This window comes from Limulus polyphemus, unplaced genomic scaffold (genome assembly GCF_000517525.1).
Source record: "Limulus polyphemus unplaced genomic scaffold, Limulus_polyphemus-2.1.2 Scaffold1925, whole genome shotgun sequence".
Taxonomy (NCBI): Eukaryota; Metazoa; Arthropoda; class Merostomata; order Xiphosura; family Limulidae; genus Limulus; species Limulus polyphemus.
Genome location: NW_013667535.1, coordinates 182,929 through 204,558, shown reverse-complemented (window position 1 = coordinate 204,558; position 21,630 = coordinate 182,929). Strand labels below are relative to the sequence as shown.

Sequence of the window (21,630 nt, the reverse complement as noted above, 5' to 3'; positions counted from 1 at the left end):
CTGTGCCTGTTTAACAACTGCACTGTTTTTTAAACCAAATGTCTTCTATTCCAAAATACTTTAAATTTATTAACTCTCAACTAAAAATTCTAATATTAATACAGAAAGTGTTAGCCTAGTTAAATGTATGCTAGAAGGCATTTACATGGTAACATATGCAACTTGGTAGGAATGAACTACACCTTATCCACCCACCCACTCAACTTGTCACTTTGAGTACAAAATGTTTTTGCTTAAAATTGATATTTCTAATCTGTCTATTCAGCTGAAGAATATGTCAAGTACAACCATTTGGAGCCTGCTCTGACTGTTGTGCAACAACAGGTGTCACGTTTCCTGAGACAAGAACAGCAATCAATGCAAGAAAGGATCAGGTATGAATTGTCTTTAAATTAGATCTAACTTGGTTTTATAGCCTTTCACAAAAGTTTGTAATATCTACCTTCACAGAAGACTCATTACGGTAGTTAAGGGTTTCAGTAGGTGGGTTTGTTTGAGTCACATCATGCTTTATTTAGAATATCCTTAATAATTTGGTAAACTGAAATTCATGTACTTACACCAGTTTTTCTATGAAAGCTAATTTCACCAACTTAATCTTTCCTTGATGAAGGTAAAAAAAATCAAATTTCTAGTATGTCTACAAGAATGAAGGCATTATTCTAATTTTCAGACAATGGAGTTGTGAAATTTATTTCAAAAATTAAGCTAGGAGTTGTAAGTGTAAAGTGTTCCTTATAATTATTCTAGTTGTCAGACAATGGAGTTGTAAAGTTTACTTCAAAAAGTAAACTACTAGTTGTAAGTGTAAAGTGTTCCTTATAATTATTCTAGTTGTCAGACAATGGAGTTATAAAGTTTACTTCAAAAAGTAAACTACTAGTTGTAAGTGTAAAGTGTTCCTTATAATTATATTCTAAGGACATTGACACAAATGACATTAGTCAGTGACACTACTAACTGAAATTCTGCTTTCCTTGGTAAAGAAGACTTTCTGAAAGTTACTTGGTGAATTTCTGAAAACTTCTCAGGATGCCAGTGCCATTAAGTACTGATGTGTGCTTAGTACGCTGGGATTACCCTGTTCAGCGCCATAATATCCAAAATTCCTTACTTTTTTAGGAAATACACAGAACAGCAACAAATTGAGTTTGCCAATTTACAAGCCAGAGCACATGAAGACAAACAGATTATGGTGTATATGCTAGCAGACTTGCAGGAAAAACAGGTAACAGATTCACTGGCTGATGCAATGATTGATAGTCCTTTGTCACCACCTCTTACACCCATGACAGAAGAACAGGATACAGGTAAGAAGTTTTAAGCTATTTCAAATTGATGCATATTTTTGGAGTTTTTAAGCTTTCATTATAAGAAAAGAACAAAAAACGAACTAACTAACATAAAGAAAAAGTAAAATTTAAGTTATGAATTTAAAAGGCATATGAAGCCACTGGCTCAGTGTTCACTGAGGATTTAACACAACACCCAACGTAGACTGAAATTTAAATGGTAATTACTAGTGTATACCAAATCTTTTTTTTTTATAACTGTCTCTTTCTCTAACATGTAATAATATAAAGTTGAACTTCTTTCCATTTTGCTTGTTACTACTATATTTTTGTTACTTGTTTGGATATTATATAGTAAAATAGGTTTGTAAGTTTAAAGAAGAAAGGAAATTTAGAATCAGTGTTAATGTTTTACTGGATTTTATTAATTTTTAGCTGCATAGTTAAAATTTAAGTATTTAAACATACCATTTTAATCAACCATTTACAGTCTAGAGTTAAAATGCTTAAAATTGAAATGTAAGGGCTAACTTTTATGAGTAGAGATTTACAATTGCTAAGAAATTTTAAAATTTTACCTTTAAATTTTTAACTTCAAATTAGTAGTAATAGACTCCATAGTTAAACACAAAAACACTTCATGTTGCATTGTAAAATATGCATATTTGACATTATGAAATATAGTTTCCTATTCTGTGGTGTTTGTTTTGTACCAGAATTTGATGAGTTGTCTTCAGGAGATGGAATGGCTGGTCAAGGAGAAAGCAGAGATAAGTTTCCCCAGGCAACCATTAAAGTTTCCCAGGCTCTTCAGCAGGGAAAACTAGTTTATTCTCTACCAGTCAGTACCTTGTTTTTATTATTATTATTACATTGAATGTGAAATATCTGTTTGAAAGTTATACAGAATCTTTCTTCTGTGACAATATGTCAGAGAAGCTTAGGTTTAGCAAGCACAGTAGGCAATGAGAAAATATTTTGTTGACTCAAATTCTGTCCTCCAGTGGCTCACAGTCAGTCTGAAGGCTTATAATTATATAAACTAATTTTTAGTGTTTGTGGTGGGCTCAGTACAGATAACCCATTATGTATCTTTGTGCTTAACAAGAAACATTAGACTTGATTACTTATATATTGAATATTACTGTTGAAAATATACTATTAAACATAAATTGATCTTGACTTCTTTTAATAGTAATGTTTCTCTCCTTACTAACTTAATTTAGTGTATATATATATATATATATATATATATATATGTGTGTGTGTGTGTGTGTGTTTGTATAATTAGCTTAACCATTCAACAGTGCACTGTTGCCTTGAATAAATTTGGGTCTAATGAAATATAAAAAGCCTTTCCAAGGGAAATGTTCATACATTGAGATTTTTAATTGATGTAGAATCAAAGGACATAACATTTCAACAAAAGAAGCCTTTAGTGTTCTTCCTCGAAATGGAAAAACTTACGCAGAAGAACACAGAAGGTTATGGTTACAAAAGCAAACCTTCTAACCCAAAAAGCTATTGTAGTAAAGCTGGGTATATGTTCTAGTACAAGGCTTTTAAGTTGAAGGCTTACAAACCAAATGTTTATAAGTTTTCAGCTACACCTTGAAATCAGTGACTGTTTTGATGAGAAAGATGGTTGGAAGAACTAAAATAAAAGAAGTTTCATTCAACCACTTACTTAGTCTATTTTTAGTCTGCTTATACACCTGTGGAAAGTTTGTCAAGATGTCTAAAACTGGACTTCGAGAATCTTCTTACAACAAGAACTGCAGTGTGTAGTCATGACTATCAGATTAAGAATGATCAATCTGTAGAAAGTTGACAGAATGTGATGTTGAACATGTTCTCATAAAATGTGATTAATTTCATTATTTTTATTCTTCCATATTTGTAAAGAAGTTAAAATGCATAATTTATTTGAAATGATAACTGAAAGAAGCTAACCTTATAAAATATCATGACTACATCAAGTAATTAATTTGCATCAGTTTTATTACTGGCAGCCAGCATGAAGCAGATTAATAAAAACAGCATGTTCAAGGCATATTTTATTCTTTATATCAAAGTAAGAATTTGTGGCAGTTTATAAATTAGAACATGTTTGTGTATACACAATTTTGTTTGAATCCCATTACCAAAAATGCTAGCCCTTTCAGCCATGTGGGTGTTATGTGATGGTCAATCCTACTATTCACTGGTGAAAGAATAGCCTAAGAGTTGGCAGTGAGTGGTGTTAATTATCTAGCTGCCTTCCCTCTAATATATCACTTCAAACGTAGGGATGGCTAGTGTGATGACCCTCAAGTATTTTTGCATTAAAATCAACAAACAAAAATTTGCAAATCGGTAATAAACCACAAATTTTACTACTGTTATAATTTTTACAATAAAAAAAAAACGAATGGGGTGTAGATGTAAATTTCTTTTGGAAGCTTATAGAATTCAGGTTTGCCACATGATGATACACATTTCTCTGCCTAGACACAAGTATATCTGAAGTAATGATAAAACAAACTATAATATGTATAAGATTCTAAGAATCTTACCTTTTGCACATTTTGTAGAATTGCTTAAATAAAGAAATTACAGCAGCTTGCAATACTTTTAATTTTGATTATAAAAACTAAGCTTCCAATCTAGATAATCTTACCACAACTGCTGACCAGTCATGTATGTTCCCACAATTGTGGGGAAGTCCAAGTCAAAAGGGGGCCCAAAGGTCCGGATGAACTTAAGAATTGCCAACAAAGGGAATATATTTAGGAGGCCCAGTTACTTTTTAGGCAGGGAAGGAGGCATCTTCTGTAGTTACACCACTGCTACTGACAACATTTTCATACCATTATCAAGATTTTTCAAATGGAAATCTACACTTAGAAAGGTTGATATTTATGCATTGATGTTTTACAAGGTAGTAGTGCCAATAGTGTCTAGACTAAGAGATTCAAGTTTTAACTAATTTAATGATGTTTCTTATATGCTGACAAAGAAAGAAAATAAAAAATTAAGCAAATAGGAAATACATGTATTCTGTTTCAGAAACCAATGCATGGTCGAAATGTGAATCGTTTTAGAAAGAAACATATGCAGCCTTCCAGAATGGCCAAAAGTGTCGATACGAATGGTAAGAAAGTAATTTGTTGTAAAACTGAATATTTACTTGTAGTACTTTCAATATCAACTCTCAGAAAAGGTAGTCAAATTAAGGGTAAGCTTTAAATTGCTATTATTTTCTCAAGCAAAAGATAGAAAATTAGATAAATATGTTAAATGCATTATTGGCCATCATAAATACCATGTAATGAGTATTCCAAGCTTGTATTCATTTAAGAAACAAAAAAAAATGTATCATAATTTTACAAGTTTTTCCAAAATACTTAACTGTAAAAAACTAAAGCAAACAGTGTAATGATTTTTTACTCTTTTTTTTTTAAAGTCATTTGTTGGAACTTGTTTATTTTTTTGTTTTGTTTTTATATGAAATAGCTTTAACATGCAAGCAACCTAGAAAATGTATACTTAAAATGTAATTCAATGCATTTTTAAATTCTACTTCAAAGAAAAGATCAGCATTATTTTTTTGAAATAGGTAGCATTGTAAACTTTTTCTTTTACGCAAAAATGCATAAAAGATGGTATTTTAATTTACTTCTCATAGATGATATCTAAAGATTTCCAGAGGGTGGGGATGTAGAGATAATGCATTAGTGTGTACAGTAATTTTACCTATGGATGACTTGTTGAAAATATATTTAACAGGAAAACAAGTAACAGTATTTTCTATGCATAAAGTTAACAACACCCAGTTTGTTAAAATATTAGTTTATTTCCTAATACATAAATGAATATCAGTCCCACTAAATGAACTGGTTCCCTGGCTTATATTCAGGCTACATTAGTTTATTTTGAAGTAAGGTTTACAGGTTAACATACTTTTTAATATCTTGTTTATCTTGTTTATCTTTTGTCTATTTTATTGTATGCTGGCAAAGAAAAACCAACAGAACTCAAAAATTAAAACAATTGTATTTCAAGTAACAAGGGTCATTTTTGAATAAATTCAAATCATCCAGATAAGACCTAGACGCACCTAAAATTATCTGCTGAAAAAACAACTGGAAAATGAAACATTGGGATAAAATGAGATTATAGCGTAGCAAAAAGAGACAACACAGGCTTACAGCACCCAATTTTGGTTCATCTGTGAATTGAGGGCAGCAGCATCATGTCAAAATAAAGTGAAGAGCCTCTTACAAAGCTCTGATCTAAAAATAGTGACTGCTGACTATCATGGAACCTGTGGCTGTAGCAGATTAAATGAAGTATAGAAGCAATACTATTGAAAAATGTGGCATATTTCTATACATAGAAGGTGGACTTTTGGGAGCTAGTTGTGACAGACAGCAGATAACATTTTAGAAATTGAATGCCCCAAAGCACCAGCATAGGCGAATTATGACGAAGTAGCTAAAAATATAGAATGGATCTTTAGATATTGGTAATGTAATACTTAGAACTATTCATGTTTACTTTTACCAAGTTCAAGGCACTCTTCAAAAAACAGGCAGAAAATACTGATACACAAAGAATTTAGGACATAAGCACTTTGTTGAATTTTACAGTAATGTCACAGTGTGTGTACTATTCACATATATATATTTACATTGACTTATTTTAGTAAAAAATCAAACTGAATAAACTAATTTTAGTTACATTGCAACAATATAACTACAACAAATATACAGGAAGAAAAACATCAATATCTTTTGTGTAACTGGAAAATTCACAATTTCTAAACTTTTCAAATTTCATTTGTGTTGTAAAAATTCTTAAATAAAGTATATTTCAAGAACAGACTTAACATCTTTACATCATAATAAATTTTTGGGTGCAGACTCATAGAAGTCATCAGAATGTCAGGACTTGACAAATTTCCAGTGTTTTCAGAGTGCCTTTTTTGAAGCATACAACCATATTTTTTGGTTATATATTTTTGGAAAACCTAATTCTTTAACCTCCCATTTTTCAGGTCCATATCTTAATCCCCTTTGGGAGGAGTTAATTTTTACATTGCTTTTATTTTGCCTCGACATTAACAAGCAACAAAACTATAAACAGTCTTTTAGTCATGATGTTAGAACTTGTATTCAAGACCTCGTTATGGACAGAGAGCATATAGTACATTTTGTGGCTTTTTGAAACATCCTGCTTTCTATCTAGTTTTGCTTTTGAAAACTAAAGAAACATAAAGTACATGAATTACCATGTTTTCCCATTTGTCACTCAGCTTTCTAGTTTGATATGTATAATTTTTTTTATTATGTATATCAAGTGCTGCTATGTCCTATATGTAATGGCTTTTAGAAAATAATAAGTTACTGACACATTGTTTTACGTCTAAATGATTCATAAGAATATACCCAAGGTATTGTTAGTTTTTTTTTTGTTTTTTTTTGTCTTCAATAAAGTGGAAATTTGACTTTTATATTACAACTATCTTCAAGGCTCTCCTTGCCTCAGGTCAAACATTTGTAAGTAAAAACAATATATGGTACGAGTCCATTCAAAGTAAAGGACTTTCAAGAAATTAACACTTTTATTGATATAATTATGTTTATGGTAAAGATTGTGAACCAAAAAAAATTTTTTAATAATACAAAAAAGTAAAACATTTCAACATACGGTAATTTACACTATTACTGAAAATGCCAATAGCAAAAACTAACATCTCTAATTGTTTTGTTATTTATAATATTTCATATAACTTAACAAGATGCATTATTTTGGGCTAGGTTTAACTGATAGTTTTTTCCACTAAGCTTTAATCTTTATTATACCAGATAGTGATTCAACTTTGTATTGTATAGGGAATTTTGTTTCATGCATTTCATTGTAAATATAAGAGTGGCCTCAAATTTAAAGATAGTATTCAACTGTTAAACAGTACATGCGTCTCAAAGCTTACAAAAATTAGAGTTAGTTTAAGTCTACACATTACTGACCTGTACATCCTGGATTACTAATAATGATTTTACTATTTTTCTGTACAGGATATTGATTAATTCATTATATAGTTTTATCATTGATTATAGTAAGTTCTTTTTCACAGATTCTAAAGAGAACTTGCATTTTCAAACTCGTGTGTCTGGCCAAAATGTATTTTTTAATTAGCTTTATCAATAGCTTTGACTGTCTCCCACATAATAGTAGTGATTAGCCTATAGTCAACTTTGATCATTCACTGTACAATATGACTTAGTCTACTCTGCCCACTTACTGGAGCTGGGTGATTAGTGGTTTATGTTAATCAGTGAGCCAATAGCCCCACTTACCCATTAGTACATTGTTCCTAAAACCATTTTACCTACAAGCAAAAAAAATTTGCATTTCCTGTAGTCAGAAGTTCAAAATAGTGACAGTTACTTATTAGCTTTTCCTTAACAATGACAGGGCAAGCAAGTTTGGTTGCAATATTTTGATTACTTGGATAGTTAGAATAATCAAACAATAATAATCCTAAACCCTAATTTTGATTAGTTCATTATTTTCGTGACAATCGATATAATCTGAATTTTTATTAATAGATTAAATTTCTCAGCTCTATTACTTGTTATGCAAGTGTCGTCAAGTCATAACACTTATGATCTGTAGTGTCTTCAGCAGCAGGGAAATGTCAAGAAGACGAGTCTCTATCTATTCGCATGTTGGCAAAATTTCATGACTTCTCTAACAGTAAAGCTTGAAAATAGACCTGTATGTACAACTATACATTGTAAAGATTACAAAAGCTACCTGAATGTATTCTTTGTTTCTTAACTTTGATGAAATTCATTAAGATATGCAACACTTAACTCTTTTTGTAATTCAAGTAAGGCAGAGGTTCCCAAACTGTGGTCCGCGACCCCCTGTGGGTCCGTGATAGTATTTAAGGAGGTCCGCAGTATTACGTCAAATTTATGAAATTACCACTTACTGAAAGAGTAACGAATAAAATAAAATGCTAAGACATTATTAAGATAATTATCAATATATATAAATCCCAAATGTAGTAAAATATGCACGATACACCAGTTACACATGATAAAAACTATTTTTAATGGGAGGTGATCCGCCAATACAGTAAAGAAGTTGAAGGAGGTCCACCGATTGGCAAAGTTTGGGAACCCCTGATGTAAGGGATTAGATCTGTAAAAATAGAAGTTAACAACATATGAAAGAGATTGAACTTTTTTTTTTTTAAGTTATCGTAATGTGTATATGTGAAGCAGGTGGATGCAAAAATAAAAGATTATTTGGCCTAATTTTCATATATGAAGTACTAAGAATGCCATGTTTTCTTGTTGAATTAAAACTGTTTCTCACTTCTTATTTCAGATGTAACAAAATAAAAACTTAAGAATTAAAAAAAAGTTTGTTGTTCAGAAAAGCTGTTAAATCATTTATCATCTATTAAAATTGCAAGTTTATACTAGTTATCAAACCTAAAAGTATAATAATGACCTAGTTAAAAGTCAACTCCAGTGTTGCCCAAAATCTTGCATCCAGTTGTCTTGAAACTTTCTTCAGTGAGCAGAAGAAGAGTATAACCTAATTACTCCACAGGCAAATGTAATGTTAATGTCAAATTAAAATTATCTCCTTATACAGATAAATTGGAAATTATTATTAAAATGATGGTACACGTGTATCATGAACTTGTTTATAGTAAATTCATGTTCAAAACTTCCAGAATTAAAAGCATAGTTACTTAGTTGACCTGTGGACATTTCATAACTTGCAAATATAAATGTGTATGTGTTTCGAAGGGTGCTAAAGAAACTGGCAAAAGTTGGAGAAATTCAGTATATTTTTGAATTGTTTGGACATTACATAAAAGTATTATGTTTTGAAATGAAAAATCAAAAGGTATACGTTCATCTTTTGTCTTAATGTACGCCATTTTATTGAACATTGTCAAACTACAGGGTAAAAGCAGGATAACCTTATTTACAGTGATTTGTCTAGATGCTGTTATCACAGAAGTTAGATAATTACCAGATTAAATCACATTTTCAAAAACTTGATATAGTTATAAATATCAAAATAAGGAATAAATTTTTGCTCCTGGTCAGTAAAGTTGAACTTGGACATTTAAACTTGTAAACCCTCAACCACTATGCTCTATATCAATAGGATTTGAAAGAGTATTGTAGAATTTGGTGTAATACAAGATAAGTTAATTTGTCTTTGGCAGCAATGTTTGATATAGATGGTGTGGACATGGAAGAAGATACTGCCCCATTTTATACAACTGATGACGAGGGAGACACTGATGGTAAGTGTTACAAAGCTATTAATGTACTCTTTCATGCAACTGATGATGAGGGAAACACAGATTATTAACTCATTGGCTGCTGATTCACTGTACAGCAGTTGAATGTGATGTATATAGATTACAGCTCACAAAACTTCCACGCACATTTGCAGCAGCTGCAGTCAAATAGTTAAGGGCCACAAAGTGATTATTGTGCCATTTTATATAACTGAAGATGAGGGAGGCACAAGTTGTGCCAGTAGTGGCGTAGTGAGGCTGACACACCACTCCTGGTTTTTTTGTTTTTGTACTTATAAATAAGTGCTATATAAACAATATATAAATTACAGATGATATATCAGTTCTAGTTTTATCACTGGGATACCAATTGGTTAAATAAACTTGACTGATAGGTGTATAATATTTATAAACAAATTATCATGCAACCTACATGTGAATCAATGATTCAAGGGCCAAAAAGTTATTACGATTTATTTATTTTATATATAGTAGCAAACTATATATCGGATAATGATGGAATAAAAGTGGCATTTATGAGACATAAATGTAATTGTTTTTCCTTTATGGCAGTTTTTGTAAGTGAATAACAGGCTAGTTTTTTATTTGCCAGATGATTGCAATGTATGAATTCTTATGGTTTGACTTTGTAGGCACTGAAATATAATAACTAGTTCTTCTTGAATTTATTCTGAACTGGCATTGAAAACTTAATACCAAGGATGAACAAGTGTTTGATATACTTTTTATTTCCTCAGTGTCTACAGACAGCAGTGTTTATGATGAAGCCAATGCTATGTTTACCATTAACAAGTTTGCAACTTCTCTGCCAATCAGTATGCCTGTTTGGTCAACTGCTAATCACTCAAGTGGGTCTGATGAAGAAGAAAAGGTAAGATCCAGTCTTATAATTAACCTGATCAAAATATTATTGTACAAAATCAGCCACATAAAGATGTGATATAGAAGAAAGCCAAATTATATAAATGTGCAAACACTAATTGTTAGGTTTTTATAGGGGCCAGATTCTTTACAGTAGGTGTCTGTGACTTGTTGGCAATAAATTTGAACAATAAACAGACAGCACACAATCCACTTGTTTTAAAATAATATATATACTTAAAACAAGTCAAATGTATGAACAAATATTTCTTACACTATTGGTTATCACATTACCTCTTTTCCGTCAAAGTCCACACAGGTGGGTTTAACTTCTTTAGAACAACTTTTGGCAAGACAAATGATTCTCCTCTGTTCTTTTATCACAATATAATTAGTGATAAATTCACTTACTTTACACTGTGCATTACCACAGTTGTATACAGAGCTTTAAGTAATATTCTTTTATGTCAGATGTCCACACAGGCTGGTTCAGTTACTTTAGAATCCGTTTGACAAATTAAATCTTCTTTTCTACTCTGTTATTACAATACTATCTGCAATTGTAACTTTTTAAGAGTTGCTGCTATACACTCTTTATTGCTAAACTTACAAACACAGTCTAGATCTATATTTGTCACTAACATTTGTCTTACTTTCACTAACTTAACATCTTCTCTGTATTTGCATGTACTTATAACACAGAACAGAAAAATATAGTCCTTTGGTGACGACGATATTCACATAACAATAAAAACTTGGAAACTTTAAGTAAGATGATGTCAACAATAGCCTAGTACAATGATTAAACAGCATACACAACATACAACTCATACAGAGTTACATAATGAAACTTGTCATAACTATCACTTTTAACTCTCAACATGGGCTCAGTCGATTTCACCAGTACAATTAGCCTAGTACAATGATTAAACAGCATACACAACATACAACTCATACAGAGTTACATAATGAAACTTGTCATAACTATCACTTTTAACTCTCAACATGGGCTCAGTCGATCTGACCAGTACAATTAGCCTAGTACAATGATTAAACAGCATACACAACATACAACTCATACAGAGTTACATAATGAAACTTGTCATAACTATCACTTTTAACTCTCAACATGGGCTCAGTCGATTTGACCAACCATGTGACTTCTTCGTACTCGTTTAAATTTGACCAACCTTGTAACCACCAAAAAAAAACAATTGAAATAAATCAAAATTACCCTTTTTTTCTTCTAAAAAACATAAAAGTAAAAATTAAGTGCTACTTTTTATTTTTTCTTGACAATTTTTATTCCCAAGGTGAAACATTTAATGCTTCATTTTATACAGTTATCAAACCTCTTTGTTAACTTTCTTTATGGTTGTTACTATAACAAACTTAAGTCTTTTTGGGTTGGAAGGAATGTTAAAATGATGCAGAAAACAAAAGAAAAGCATTATTTTGTTTCACAGTTGCCAGCTCCTGATGACCCTGAACAAATGGTAGCCAGCATTAAGGCTCTAGCAATGAGTGTTCATGATGGTACAGAAATGTTTGGCGATCTTCCCAAGAGACGACTGAACACCGGTGAACTTGTGAAGTCTCGGCCGATATGAAGGCACTTTGATATCAGTCTGAATCTCGGTTAAACTGCAAATGGAATGTAATCCCAAAAAATAACTTAAGCTTATCTAGGCATTACTTCCAATTTCAAAGAAATATTAAAGGTGAATGTTGGTAAATAAGTTTTTCTTAAATTGCAAAGTTGCTTTAATAGTTTGTACTTCTGTGTAAGATGGTATCAGCCCAAAGGTGTTGATGAAGCATGGATGTTGAATAACTTAAAATGAAATGCAGGCTATTAAGTTGACAAATAAATAATCTTTTAATGCATTGGGTATGGTGAGGTAGTATGAAGTGCACTACTGAAGATGTATAGTTATGCTCGTAAGTAAAAGGGAATTAAAATGTTTTGAAGTATACAATTCCATTTGCCAAGTGGCATGTATTGGTCAAAAAAATAAAACCAAGTGAAAGTCTGTTAAAATATGTTATTGGAAAAAACAAAATATTTCATTCAACATTTAAGTAGTATTTACTGTTTATACATACTAACTTGAAAATCTAGTTATAGTTTTTCAACTTACTTAGTAATTACTAAGTGTATTTGTTTTATTTTTTCATACATGTTAGGGCACTTTTGATAATAAGTTCATAGATGATCCATTTTCATTAAATTAAGTTCTAACTACTTAGTCTTTCTTTGGTACCTATAATTTTTTTAATCATTGCATCTTTACAAAATCCTGAACAAATCATTCCTTACCTCTATATTAGCCTTACATCATTTATACTTGACTGGTTAACATGTCATAGCAGTGAGAATAATGTAAAAGTGATTTGTTCAGGATTTTGTCCAGATGTAATGATGAAAGAAGTCTACATCAGAGAGTCTTTATTAATTAAATGTTTAAAACCCCAAATTAATGAAGTAGGATCATTCAAGAACTTGTTATTGAAATTGTGATAATATCCAGCAAATTGTTTTTCATGTTAAGACAGTATACATGTAATCCTAGAATTTGTTACCCAGATACTTGAGACTTCCCAATTTTATAAAATAACTTTTTTTTTTGACAAACTTCAATCTCTTTAAAGCTTTACTCATAAACAAAAACTGTTTAGTTTCTTTTTTAAAACTGCGTTTTACAAATAGAACCTGTTTTGTTTTTTGTATTCAAAGTGAGAACACCTTTATATTCTTGTAACATTTTTTGTGTGGTTTGTAGAACAACCCATATGTGTTTCATATTTGAAAGATCAAGTACAATATGCCTAAATTGTGATGAAGCAAAATTTTCTGACATTGTATCTTGTATATATATCTATTCGATCTTGGTTCTATAAACTTGGGTCCTTTTTTTTTTTTGTTTTTTAGTTGTAAAATATTAAATTTATATCGTATCATAGTGAGACTAGGAATTATATGTGCTTTACAAGTATTGAATCTGAGAAGTAATACGTTTTGTGGTGTGGAGGTCTGTATTATAAAATATGAAGAGTTAGTGTTTTCTCCTAAAGGCATTTGTTTTATTTGACTTATGAAATACAGATGGAGAAAAATCACTAAACTGTGAAATTATAAAGCTGAAAAAATGGGCAAAATAAGATAATTTCTAAAATAATGGTGGTGAATCTTTGTATGAGGTGAACAGTTGATTCTTTTGTCGTTTTTTTTTTATCATATATGATGTAAGAAAACTTTTTTTGCTTTGTTTTTGAACATAAATGACAAAATGAAGCAGTTCTTTCCAAACTTTTCTAAAAATACTTGTTGCCTTTAAGAGGATCAAAACGTTCAACTTTTATGAAGTATATTTCAATGAATGTTAAAAATTGATTACACTGGAAAGTTTAGCTTTCATTTGAACCCTTTATTAATAGTGACTTACCCATTCTTTAAGTGAATGTTTAACAATAACACTACTGCCTTAATAAATTTGTGGACATGGAAACCTATGTTTATATGTGTCTGTATGCTTGTATGATGGTTCTAGTTTTTTGGGTTTTTTTTTTATCATTGCTTGTATGATGTAGTGCACATCTTAATGGATTACTGACCAGATGATGCCAGGTTTTCACATAGTGTCTAAATATTTGTAGATCTGCCGTTGCTTGTAATAATGATCTTTAAACAAGTGAGGAAACTTTAAGAATTTTAACTCAAAGTATTTGAGGTTTTTTTTCTTAACAGCAATTAATCTTCAAGAAATTGAAGATCCATTTTGTCATTTGTTTTCTTTTACATTTTTTGTTAAAGGTAAAGGGTTTATTTGGTAACTTTTAGTTGTGTGGTATTTAGGTCACGTTATTGAAATATGTTTAGTTAAATGTTGACCAAAACTTTGTTTTATTGGAATAATTGAATTAATAGATGTACTGTTGTTTTTTTTATACATTCACACAGTGTATAAATTAGGGAGTAAACATTCCCTCGGAAAATATTTAGAGAAATGCCTAAGCTTCCATGATAATTTAACTTCCAATCTGGAGTTGGGTTTGGAATATTTTGGAAATAACAAAAAAATCGGGAAGTTCCACTTGTTTTCTTAGACTGATACATGATTAATTGTATACATATCTCAAGAGGTAGTAAGATTAATGTGTTGTGAAAACTGCTTGAATCGTAGGTTTTGTTGATAAATGTTGCCATGTGACCAAAACCTTTTACTCTCATCTGTGCCAAATCTGATTTTTCCATGAATTATTCTAATGGAGGAAGAAAAATAAAGTGATATATTATTATGGATTGTGCCTGCGGATTCACAGATAAGTAATACATGGAAAAAAAAAATATATATAGATTAAAGATATATCAGTGTACTGTTTATTAGACATCTAAACCAGTGGTGTTTATTAATTCACGTGTTGCTATATCGAATAATCTATTTAAGAAAACTTTTGGTGGTGAGAACTTTATGTTCCTATCAGTTTTTGGATTTGCAAATTCACCATTTGAAAATTTGCATGGATTAAGGAAATATACAGGTATTTTTGTGTTCAGCATAAAGTTTGTATACACATGTAGTAGGAATGTCTCGAACAATAAGTGTTCTTCCCAGTTTATTCATAGATGATGTATGTGTACTTCATATATATTATGAAGAGAGGTCAAAAAACAATCTTTGGAAATACTCCAGGAATAAAGCAGTTCATTATTTGCTTCCTGTATGTGTACAGGGAAAGAAATGTAGTAAGTTTTTATTTATCTTGTATAACTGTCAATAGTGGCAGCTACAACAGTCAGTAAAAGTTTCATACATTTTACTTAACTGAACAATCAGGTTTTATAGTGTCTGAAGTGAGATCTTGTATGTGGGATGTTTAAAAAATGTTAAACACTGAATTACTACATGTATTTTTAATGTTTAGTTTTCTTTCCCACAATCCTGAATGTTTGTTCAACTAAACATTTTAAACTGTATTCATAATAATGTATTATGTATATTTACAGGTGGCTTACAAACCTTTTCCACCTAGCCTAATGGGCTGTAAAGGCATTTGACACTGGTGGACTGTAACAATTTATTAGTAATATAGAAATCTTAATTTTAGAAGAAAAAATTCCATTGGTTTAAGCTTTAGTTTCATATTACTAGTTTAACGTACAAGTAAAATCTCAGCTTAAGTCTTATTCTTCATGAAGCTATAAACGTGATTCCCACGTAATCTGGTGAACGAGCCCTAATTCTGGGGTGTATCAAATTTTCTCACATAACATGCTGGCTTTTGTTTTCCTCTTTTAAGTTTGTAGCTACAACTACATATAAATTTTTATTATACTGTTATTTCATTCAAATTATCACAGAATTGGCAGTTTTAGCTTGTACAGTTCTCTATTCAACCCTACAAGTAATTAAAATTAGTTTTTTGTTTTTCTTTTTACATTTAACAATATTTAGGATGTCTCCTCAACTCAGTATTATCAAGTCAATTGAAGACTAAAAACTGTGGTTAAGTCTGGATTTGTTGTTGTGTCACTATTCTTGTAAGAGACTGGGTCCATGTTATCTAGCTTATATTATGAATGAACAAGAATGAAAATAATCTAGTTTAACGTAGTTTAGATACAAAATATGCATCTATCTATGACGTATAGTTATTGAATGTCATTGTTTACAATGGCAATTTTGATAACATAAACTATGAGCCACATATTATCCTAAAAAATCTGAAGTACAGGTGTAACTAGTCACTTTTGCTTTTTATTTGTCAATACCCCACATGGCAGGATGGATAACTAATTTTTTGCTAAAAGTATTAGATGTATAAACATAAATTACTACTACATGTTATAATGTATTTTTGAAGTTAATACATTTCATATGTATGTGATAACTTAGTTAATGGTACAAGCATTTTCATTCTTTATCATTTTATTTTCGTCTCACACCTTTAACAATATTCTCAAATAGTACAGCATACTGTGGCAATACAATTTTTACCCATGTTTGTCAGGGGTGTGAAATGACTTCATAAGTGGCACTAGACCAGACATGTACCATGCTGGATAAAAACAAGTGGGATGCAAGGGATTACTTAGATGCCTGGAAGATGTTTTTTTAAAGTGCTCCAAAATGAAATCTAAGTTCTCCTTGCCTTAAAATGTTGTAATGGAACTTATTTTTACTTTGATGTGCTTCTCAGTTGTTAAATAAAATACTAATGCGCAAGAGAAAAAAAAAACTTTTACGTAAGATAGCAAATTTTGGCCCTAACTGGAAAAAGTTACACTAGTTTCAGTTCTGTGTCTCAGAAACATTAAATACTGATTAATACCAGTAAATAAAATGCAAGTACAATGAAATTCAGAAGTATTATCACACGTAGAACTTTTAAAAATTGTATGTGGTAAAATGTCTTTTTTTTTTTTACATTAGACTAAATGAAATAACTTCTCTTTTTATCTTGTACCTTACCCCACCTGTTTATTGAGTCACAGTCTTTGAAAAAGTTTGAGTGATAAAAAATCTCCTTATTGGTCAAAACTGTAGAAAAATTATTACTGCAGCCAATTATGATTCTTAGAGACACTCATTACTAGTAGTAACATAGAGAACTGTTGTAACTACAGTTGATCCACTGGGGGAATGGAAATATATTAACATAGTATTCAAGTAATGAAGAAGTGTAGGGAAGAAATTAAAATATTTGTAGTGCATAGCACACATAGTTCGTGGTGCACTATTAATGCTACATCCCTGATGTATTCTAAAGTCACACGAGTTTAGTCGTAGTTTTTACTTGTACGCACAAACTTGTTTGTTAAATGTAGAATTGTATAACCCATTTTATATTACTGCAAAAGAAATTAATAAAATGTAGCAAAACATGCATGTGTATTACACTATTAAATCTGTTTTTAAGGTGGTGTTTTCCCACATTCTAAACTTAGGTTCTTCTGGTGAGGAAATTATTTGTTAAAGATGCTTCAAAAAATTGCTTCACGTAATAAGTGATCAGTTTAAATTTGTAAGGTTCATGTGCATGATCAGTTAGCTGAATAAATTTTAGTAAGAGGTTCAAATATTTTAATTTGTTGTCATTAAAGATGGCTTTAGAATAACTTATCTCCTTTTTAGTCATGGGGTTTCTTTTGATATGTAGTTTCATTTTATTGAACATTACCTAAAAATCCTTTTTTTAAGCAGCTATCACAAGTTAAAAAATTTGTTAAATAAGCAACTAACTGTTTCAAAAGATTGCTTCAGTTTTTGAGCCATTTTGGCAACACAAATAATATTGCATAAACATGTTTAGAGAAGAAAAAATAACTGAACTATAAGTAACTGTAAAAGTCAGTTGAAAGTATCCCTGAGAAAAATCAGTGTAGGAAATTTTAATTTTTAAAAGAAAATTGTTATATTGATTTACATGATTATCTTACTTGTACATTCTATTAGTTAATTATTATGCCAACTTTAACTCCAACAATGTTGAAATGTTCACATCAACATACTTGTATTGACTTCCATTTGTGACAGATTAATCCTAGTAATGTTTAACTGTGGTTTGCATTAATAACAAGCTTAAGATGTTTTTCTTTGGTGTCATGATATAAGTTAATCATATTGTTTTGCTCTAGTATAAAAGTTTCAGCATGTTATCTACACAATTGTATATTCTCCCATACTTGAAGAAAAAAGGTGACAAGGAAGAGTATTTACACTGATAAAGCTTGAAAATACAAGTCTGATCAACTTTGAGATTTATACATGTGAATGCAACTTTTATCTTGGTTAATGAAAATTTCATTTTTTCTGAAGTAATTGTCACTTTGTTATTACATAATTTCAAACATTTTTTTTCTGTGAATGTAGTCAGTGTGGGACACAGTTATTACAACCTTCTATAAGTTTCTTGAATTTTCTTACTTACACAGAAGTGCATTGTGATGTTTTTCCTAAGCTTCTTGTTAGTGTTAGTTTTATTGAAGTATTACACATTGTATTACTTTTATTGAGCATTGAAATCACTGGGGTAGAATAGTTCTGGAACACTTGCATTTCTTTGTCATTGAACTGTAAACATCTTTCTAAACAGGCATTACTCAATAATAAGGTAATGCCAGAAACATAATATGGATACCTTTCATTTTGTTTTGCATTTTTCTGTAACCATTTAGTTTAAGATTGACAGACTAATGCTAATTTTGAAATGTCAAAGTAACTAAGTGCTACTTACTTGAAGTTCTGAATTTTAAAGATATAAAACTTAATATTGTAAATAAAATTAGCAAATGCCTAAACTTATTTTTTGTCTTTAACTTTGAACATCAACTTATTGTTCTAACATTTGATTGTAGTTTTAACTCTTAAGCCTCACATTTAAGTTTGATATTTGTAATGGTTACTGAGCTGTTATAGACTACAATAATACATGATTAACTCGAGCAGTTCTTCTTGGTTCTTAAGCTTTTCTTTTTTATTGTTTGGATACAAATACTGAAGTTTAATGTGAGGAAGACTCATTTCTTAACGATTATTTTTCCCAGAAAAATGGAATGTTGGCAGCATAAATTAGAAGAATCATTTTCACACTGTAAGCAATGTAAGATGATGAAATAAAAAGGTTTGTCTGGAATAAACTGTTGCAGCAGTGTTGAAGATTATAGTTTAAACATACCTTGAATGTAAAGAGCCAAATTTGATGAATATTTAATAAGTATTCCTATTTAAAACCTCTAGCAAGGCTTTACAACTTGATGCTCCACTGGTCATTTTGTAAATTTGTTCTTAACATCACTGCAAACAGGAGAATTTTTCACCCTTATAGATGTCACAACAGTTTAATGAGCATGGCACTGTCTTAAGATACAAGGTGTATGAAAAATGTGTCAAAACACTTACAAAGGTTTTCAGGTGCAAAAGAAAATTCATGCCCAGAAAAACTATTTTTATATAGAAAAATAAAAAGGAGTTTTTAGCTCCCTTACTATGTATTGCTGGGAATAATGACATGGAATTCATAATGTTAAATGACATTTGGGAAGACAAATGCTTTATGATCACTTGCTTTAAGAAAGAAAAGTCTTATAAAATAAACTTGTTCATTAATTGGGTAAACGTTTTCTATGGCCCATCCTGTATATAACTGTGTTGTTTGTTGTTAGGGTTAAAATAAAAGAATCATGACATCACATGTGTATTAATAATGTAGCATAGTTAAGTGTTTAATAATCTCAACAAATTGGTGCATTGTAAGTCATAGTTTTGCACAAAATGATGGAGTGAGTTTCTTAACAATGATAAAAGCTTGAAATAAAGATGAGGTAAATAAGCCCAAATTACAACATTGCAACATATTTACAAAATACCACAGTCTAGAATTTCATGATATTACACAAATATTGCCTGCTTTGGTACTTTTAACATATAAAACACAAATCTCGGAACTGAAAGCTCTTTAGCCATGTCAATCTCATCTCCAGTAACCAATCATAACTAACAAAAAATCCTTACTCAAGAAGTTAACTGCTGAGGAATTCTTTGTATAATTGTCATGCTATAAGACAGAAGCGACCACCAAAGCTTGCGTGCTCTTTCTGAACGGAAGATGAGAAGACGAATAAATCCCAGAATCAGTGCAAGCCGAGTTAGCTGACCATAATAATAGAGTCTAGAAATACAGATTTTATTAGTTACTTTTCCTAATGCATAAGTACACATAAAACAGTAAATCATGCAGTCAAACTAAACTATTAAAAAACAAACCCAAGCTAGTTCATAAAGAAATAAGTCAATTTTGTAATTTATAACTTGTAATGAAACAACTGTACACAAAGAAAATTAACTATCATTTACTAAAGTAGACAATTTTGACTTACCGCTGAAGTTTTCGGCGTGCTGCTGGTAAGGTTGATTCATCCTCTTTTAAAATAAATTTTCGAACTCCCAGTACATAATTTTCCATGTAAGGTGCCCACTTTATTGGACGAACATCAAAACTGAAGGTCTGAAAAACACCAGATTATAAATATTTATGCAATTGACTTTAGATTATTTGATACTGTCAAAAGAAACATTTAAATTTTATATTTTACAATTCAATGCTGTTGTCTAAAATGACAAGGAAGCTTATTAGGCCTAACAAATGAATTGAAACCCACATTTCTCTTTAATACTTAGTTCATTATGAATTTCCTATCAGATTTCAGTTAGCTGAAAATATGAGCAGGAAAATTTTTTAATAAAAATTTGTATAATCAGCAAATTGACGAAATAAATAGAAAAATGTTACCTCTTTATCTTTTCCCTCCAACTGGTCCAATAACATCAGTACATTATTGCAATGAAAAGTCCATTCGTTAGTTGTGAAGTACTCCAGTATATGAACAGCACGATGAAGTTTTTTGTACAAAGCAACCAACCTGCAAGAGGTGATCAGTCTCACTAAATGAAAAGTTAAGACACTTGAGAGCAATTACATCAATCAATTAAGCTTTAAATTGTTGGTAATCTCAGCCATGAAATGTAACTTAACACGTTCGGTTTGTAAATACTATTTTAACGCACCTGAAACATCTTTTAGATCAGCAAAGTGTGATTAATTAGACATTTGTATTGCTTTTGAAAGGACTAAATAAAGTTTATTAAATATTTAGTAGTAACTGCCCAAATAGTATCAGAATGATACTACATACTTCATGTAGTATCGGAATACAAAAATATAATAGCAAGTTATGCCTACTCTATACACAAAAACAAAGCAAGCTACAAATAATATAGCCATTTACAGCTTTTACACACACAAAAATGAAATAAGCTATAAAGGAACTTAAACATGCTATAATAGGACTTATCTTTGATAAAACAGCTAAAAATGTTAAGATTTAACATCAGTATCCAAAAATATTGACAAATTTAATGTGAATTATGTAAAATGTCCATTTTCAAACATTGATTAACCAATATTACTACATTGTTTGAGAATTAAAGGATATAATTTAAATTCATCATCACTTGCCCTATGTTTTTAGTCTTGTAAAACAAACCTTATAGAACTTTCTGCTGAAAGATTTGCACTTGGTGCTTTGTTTTGGGTTAGTTTTATCTGTTGAGAAGACCTATGATTAAGCTCAAG

The 21,630-nt window shown here is 30.5% G+C and overlaps 2 protein-coding genes across 7 annotated transcripts in view; one reads left to right on the top strand and one right to left on the bottom strand.

Moving 5' to 3' along the window:
• The window catches only part of LOC106465379, a 36,182-nt gene extending 17,047 nt beyond the window's left edge, over positions 1–19,135 (top strand). For all 5 annotated transcript variants that reach the window (XM_013925601.2, XM_022393272.1, XM_013925603.2 and 2 more), the window contains exons 6-12: positions 266–374; positions 1,123–1,310; positions 2,009–2,133; positions 4,341–4,425; positions 9,535–9,615; positions 10,371–10,504; positions 11,961–19,135. In XM_013925601.2, coding sequence (XP_013781055.1) covers positions 266–374; positions 1,123–1,310; positions 2,009–2,133; positions 4,341–4,425; positions 9,535–9,615; positions 10,371–10,504; positions 11,961–12,104 — 866 coding nt within the window. In that variant the 3' untranslated portion in view covers positions 12,105–19,135. The remainder of the gene's footprint in view (positions 1–265; positions 375–1,122; positions 1,311–2,008; positions 2,134–4,340; positions 4,426–9,534; positions 9,616–10,370; positions 10,505–11,960) is intronic.
• Positions 19,136–19,691: 556 nt separating this feature from the next.
• LOC106465378 (putative fatty acyl-CoA reductase CG5065) overlaps positions 19,692–21,630 on the bottom strand; it is a 20,471-nt gene continuing 18,532 nt past the window's right edge. For both annotated transcript variants that reach the window (XM_013925599.2, XM_022393271.1), the window contains 3 exons: positions 20,788–20,917; positions 20,375–20,502; positions 19,692–20,166 (listed from right to left, as the gene is read on the bottom strand). In XM_013925599.2, the coding sequence (XP_013781053.1) occupies positions 20,010–20,166; positions 20,375–20,502; positions 20,788–20,917 (415 nt within the window). In that variant the 3' untranslated portion in view covers positions 19,692–20,009. The remainder of the gene's footprint in view (positions 20,167–20,374; positions 20,503–20,787; positions 20,918–21,630) is intronic.